The sequence below is a fragment of the Rattus norvegicus genome, chromosome X (assembly GCF_021556685.1).
Source record: "Rattus norvegicus strain SHRSP/BbbUtx chromosome X, alternate assembly SHRSP_T2T, whole genome shotgun sequence".
NCBI lineage: Eukaryota > Metazoa > Chordata > Mammalia > Rodentia > Muridae > Rattus > Rattus norvegicus.
This window is the reverse complement of record NC_141554.1, coordinates 34,282,642-34,288,351: the sequence shown is the minus strand read 5'-3', so window position 1 is coordinate 34,288,351 and position 5,710 is coordinate 34,282,642. Positions and strand designations below refer to the sequence as shown.

General features: G+C 43.1%; 1 protein-coding gene across 1 annotated transcript; it reads right to left on the bottom strand.

Annotated features, from left to right (window-relative positions):
* Positions 1–4,517: 4,517 nt before the first annotated feature.
* Positions 4,518–5,060, bottom strand: Fancd2osl1 (FANCD2 opposite strand like 1). Its single transcript, NM_001109490.1, has one exon. It carries the CDS (start codon positions 5,058–5,060, stop codon positions 4,518–4,520), a length of 543 nt encoding a protein of 180 aa, NP_001102960.1.
* Positions 5,061–5,710: the final 650 nt, after the last annotated feature.

Here is a 5,710-nt window from a genome sequence, read left to right as displayed (position 1 = left end):
AGGCAGCAGAATGCAGGGTCCTCGTTGCGTATCCAGTTTGTTAATCTATGTCTTTTTATTGGGGAGTTGAGGCCATTGATATTGAGAGATATTAAGGAATAGTGATTATTGTTTCCCTTTATATTCATATTTGGATGTGAGGTTATGTTTGTGTGCTTTCATTCTCTTTGTTTTGTTGCCAAGACGATTAGTTTTTTGCTTTCTAGGGTATAGCTTGCCTCCTTATGTTGGGCTTTACCATTTATTATCCTTTGTAGTGCTGGATTTGTAGAAAGATATTGTGTAAATTTGGTTTTGTCATGGAATATCTTGGTTTCTCCATCAATGTTAATTGAGAGTTTTGCTGGATACAGTAACCTGGGCTGGCATTTGTGTTCTCTTAGGGTCTGTATGACATCAGTCCAGGATCTTCTGGCCTTCATAGTTTCTGGCGAGAAGTCTGGTGTGATTCTGATAGGTCTCCCTTTATATGTTACTTGACCTTTTTCCCTTACTGCTTTTAATATTCTTTCTTTATTTTGTGCGTTTGGTGTTTTGACAATTATGTGACGGGAGGTGTTTCTTTTCTGGTCCAATCTATTTGGAGTTCTGTAGGCTTCTTGTATGTCTATGGGTATCTCTTTTTTTAGGTTAGGGAAGTTTTCTTCTATGATTTTGTTGAAGATATTTACTGGTCCTTTGAGCTGGGAGTCTTCACTCTCTTCTATACCTATTATCCTTAGGTTTGATCTTCTCATTGAGTCCTGGATTTCCTGTATGTTTTGGACCAGTAGCTTTTTCCGCTTTACATCATCTTTGACAGTTGAGTCGATGATTTCTATGGAATCTTCTGCTCCTGAGATTCTCTCTTCCATCTCTTGTATTCTGTTGGTGAAGCTTGTATCTACAGCTCCTTGTCTCTTCTTTTGGTTTTCTATATCCAGGGTTGTTTCCATGTGTTCTTTCTTGATTGCTTGTATTTCCATTTTTAATTCCTTCAACTGTTTGATTGTGTTTTCCTGGAATTCTTTCAGGGATTTTTGCGATTCCTCTCTGTAGGCTTCTACTTGTTTATTAATGTTTTCCTGTGTTTCCCTAAGTGTGTTCATGTCTTTCTTGAAGTCCTCCAGCATCATGATCAAATATGATTTTGAAACTAGATCTTGCTTTTCTGGTGTGTTTGAATATTCCATGTTTGTTTTGGTGGGAGAATTGGGCTTCGATGATGGCATGTAGTCTTGGTTTCTGTTGCTTGGGTTCCTGCGCTTGCCTCTCGCCATCAGATTATCTCTAGTGTTACTTTGTTCTGCTATTTCTGACAGTGGGTAGACTGTCCTATAAGCCTGTGTGTCAGGAGTGCTGTAGACCTGTTTTCCTCTCTTTCAGTCAGTTATGGGGACAGAGTGTTCTGCTTTCGGGCGTGTAGTTTTTCCTCTCTACAGGTCTTCAGCTGTTCCTGTGGGCCTGTGTCTTGAGTTCACCAGGCAGCTTTCTTGCAGCAGAAAATTTGGTCTTACCTGTGGTCCTGAGGCTCAGGTTCGCTCGTGGGGTGCTGCCCAGGGGCTCTCTGCAGCGGCACCAACCAGGAAGACCTGTGCCGCCCCTTCCGGGAGCTTCAGTGCACCAGGTTCCAGATGGTCTTTGGCTTTTTCCTCTGGCGTCTGAGATGTGTGTGCAGGGAGCAGTCTCTTCTGGTTTCCCAGGCTTGTCTGCCTCTCTGAAGGTTTAGCTCTCCCTCCCACGGGATTTGGGTGCAGAGAACTGTTTATCCGGTCTGTTTCTTTCCGGTTCCGGTGGTGTCTCAGGCAGGTGTCCTGCTGCTCCTGGGCCCTCCTCCACGGGAGCCCAGAGGCCTTATACAGTTTCCTCTTGGGCCAGGGATGTGGGCAGGGGTGAGCAGTGTTGTTGGTCTCTTCCGCTCTGCAGCCTCAAGAGTGCCCACCTGACCAGGCGGTTGGGTCTCTCTCTCACAGGGTCTGGGGGCAGAGAGCTGCTGCGGGCCGGGATCCGCGGGTGTGGGACTTCCGGTAAACACAGAACGTGCCCGGTCCTAGAGAAATTCTGCTTCCGTGTGTCCCAAGCTCACCAGGCAGCTTTCTTGCAGCAGAAAAGTTGTTCTTACCTGTGGTCCCGAGGCTCAAGTTCGCTTGTGGGGTGCTGCCCACGGGCTCTCTGCAGAGGCAGCAACCAGGAAGACCTGTGCCGCCCCTTCCGGGAGCTTCAGTGCACCAGGGTTCCAGATGGTCTTTGGCTTTTTCCTCTGGCGTCCGAGATGTGTGTGCAGAGAGCAGTCTCTTCTGGTTTCCCAGGCTTGTCTGCCTCTCTGAAGGTTTAGCTCTCCCTCCCACGGGATTTGGGTGCAGAGAACTGTTTATCCAGTCTGTTTCCTTCAGGTTCCGGAGGTGACTTTGCACTTTTAAAGGAGATCGTGGGATTGTTTTGTAAAGGGGGAGATTAGAAGATATTTTAAAGAGACTGGAGTTTTAATGTGTTTGAATGTGTAAGGACGTGGGGGCTTTTGAATTTCATAGTTTATATTGTGATATGAATATTAACATGTCATCTTGGGAATAAATGAGAAAGGAAAGGTTCTAAGAAATTATGTGTTTGTGTGTCAGGTGAGCCAGAGGTCTGACACTATTATGTCAACCAAACAACCCAAAATCATTAGAGAAGAGGGAGAAAAATATCCCCTAAGATTTGGTTGTAGTCAAGCCTTTAGGGCACTTTTTGATTAGGTATTGATGTGACAGGTTTGAGCCCTTTGTGGGTGGAGGCACCTGTGACTTGATTCCTAGGTGTTGTAGCTGAATAGGACTGTTTGTTGCCTCTCTTCTTTGGAAGCTTGTATTTCTGGTACCATAAAAGCTATTTCTGTGCAAGAGTCAATTCCGGTCAGTTCTACCTAAGGGGACTCTGAAGCCAGTTTCTCAAATTCCTGGTGTCTTCAGCAATAGAGACTTACCTTCTCTATCTGACAATTAACTCAGGACAACAGCAATACACTATATTTTGTTGAGTCTCTTAGGCAGGCCTATTTAAGAACTCAGAGGGCTTCTCATATCTGGTATTGGGGGATTTGTTAGGTGGTCTTTGACTCTTTGTGGAAGCACCATCAGTTCCAATGAGAGCAGTTCATTAAATCTGTGTGTATAATTATAAACATAAGTACATGTGTTATAGGGATTTATAGGTAGTTCACAGTATGATTTCTTCTTTTTTTCAGTCATCTATATTATTTACCTCCTTTTCTCTTCCTGTATTTGCCCCCCTTTCCTAACAAGCCTGCATTTGACCAGATCACTTGTATTCTGCTATTTCCCTTTACCCTCCTCCCTTCTTCTTTATTTACCTCCCTCCCTCTTTATATGAAGCCCCGTCCCATTTTCTCTAACCTTGCACTCTATCCTACCATCTTCTTTTCTCTCTTTCAACTTTCTTCTATATTTGGCTCACTCCCATTCCCTAAGGAATCCCCCTTTCCCATTTCTGTGATCAGATTATTTACACTTTACTCTTCCCCTGTCTTTTGCTCCCCAACACCTTTATCCTGGCTATGGTCCAATTTGACTTTCCTGGTTTCTATACTTACTATAGTCTATGTACGCATATTTGAATTTTGGAGGCTACAAGCTCTCCAATCAGAGATTATGGGCCATCTGCAGGACAATTTATAAACTCACAATTTCAACATAATCCAGCAACAATACATTGAACCTAACACTTCCTTTTTCATTCATTCATTCATTCATTCATTCACTCATTCATTGTTTCTTTCTTTCTTGTTTGGTTCATTGTATAAGAATCCTCAATTTAGGATTAAGTTACAGTCTGAAATAAGAAATTTTAAACTCGCCTTTAATACAACAATGATGGTTTATTGGAATTACAACACCGGGAGCTAAAATGGGGATTCTCCTGTCTTCCCAAAAAAGTCAACTCTCACAACTGCTAACAATTTCATCCTTGTCAGGATGTAAGGATTAATTTTTTTATCGTTTTTATCATTTTTACCCACATTAATATTAGGGTCCTATGGTTAGGTTGCTGTGGTGGTAATCTGTTTGCTGAAGGACAGCTGTTCTCAAGTTGGTCTTTAACGAACACTAAGATTTTGACTTTCGAATGCTTAATCTTCTGGTACTCAGAAAAATCCATACATGTCTGTTTTAATATATATAAAGTTCCTCTTCTCCCCTGAGCGCTTCAGTTATCTTTGGGGCTTGAGTGTGTTCACACTGGACTGGTTGGCCTGTGTAGTTTGTCTAATTCGTTGGTATCACACGAGCATGTTGATTGGTGGTAGTTTAACTTTTCAATGTTCATTCAGCTTTCAACAGAAATGTTCTTCCTTGCTCAGTCTCTTTGGTACTGCTTGTGCAGAGAAAAGCAGGAGAGGAACTTCTAGGCTATTACAGCTTGAAAGAGGGGAAAACATAATAAGGGGGTAACAGTTTGACGTATATAGACAGGTTTTTGTAAGATCCAGTACATACCATAGAGTATAGCGTGACGTACTGAGATCAGCTGGAAACCCTTTACTGGGAGTGTTGCAGGGCAAAGGTGCACTTTTTGTATATTGCATACAGCAGAAGAATGGAGCGTAGCATCTGTTTGCACATGGCCAGTGTCATCTCAATCTGGGGCTCCTTGAGTCCAGTGGGCCACTGTTGTTCTTTGCTGATAATTTTGCTGAAGGCCGATGTTTTAGAAATTTTGAAGGTCCCAGTCCACTTGGGTGGCTGGACTGTAATAACCCTGCCAAAAACTGAATCCACCCCAAGGAGTCTGATGGGCTGGGGCTTCCTAATCGTTGGTGTCTTCTTGGCTGCTGTTCCTTTCTGTGGCTCAAGTGGGTGGCCAGGTAACTCTGAGCTCCTTGCGGCTATCATCCTGGGCATCACAGAGACCACAGCTACTTCGTGAAAGCACTGTTGAACTTCCACATCACAGGGGCTCTGTGGGAAAAAAGGCGAGAATCTAAAAGGATGTTTGGAAGCAAAAGTAGGTGTTGTGTGGCGAAGCCATTGCAAACTCTCATCTAGGGGGCTCCAGGGGGACCAGAGCTGGTATCCTGCCATGACAGTCTGATTATACTCCCCTACACAGCACAGATTCCAGAGTAGTACCTGAGTCTTCTCTCTCTGGCTCTTAGCAACAGCCTTTGTGACCTAAGGCCACCAGAACCTAACCCACTGTGAGGTTTCAAGGTCTGCCTACTACCCAATCTTCAGAAAGTCAGATATGGGACCCTTGAGGCCAAGACAACTTTTGGTCCCATAATCACATTTTGAATGAATGTTGATAGTTTAGAATTATTTTCCGTTATGCAATAAAAGTGAATAGGAAATAACGTGTTATACCAATAAACATCTAGAACATTACTAAGGCACCTTTAAAGTATCATACATGAAGTAGCAACATGGAAGTAATCCATAAATTCAAAATGACATTCCCACCCTCTTTTGTTCCTCATCTACCTTCTCTGTCTTTCTCTTCTCATTGGATACTTCCACTCAGATAAACTGCAGCTGTGATATTGAAATATGTTCTATTTGTCTTGTTCAATATTTCGGTTTGGTTGTTTGGTTGTTCTGTTTGTTTCTTCAATATGGAGCCTGTGTGCTGAGTTTATAACTCACTGCTGGAAGGGATGCCTAGATTGTGTGAGGTTCTGAGATCTATCTCCAATGCTGAGGGAAAAAAAAGCAAAAAATAATGCCTTGCTAAG

Coding starts and splice junctions, on each gene's coding strand:
- Fancd2osl1 (NM_001109490.1), bottom strand. CDS start 5,060: ATGGCAGGATACCAGCTCTGGTCCCCCTGGAGCCCCCTAGATGAGAGT.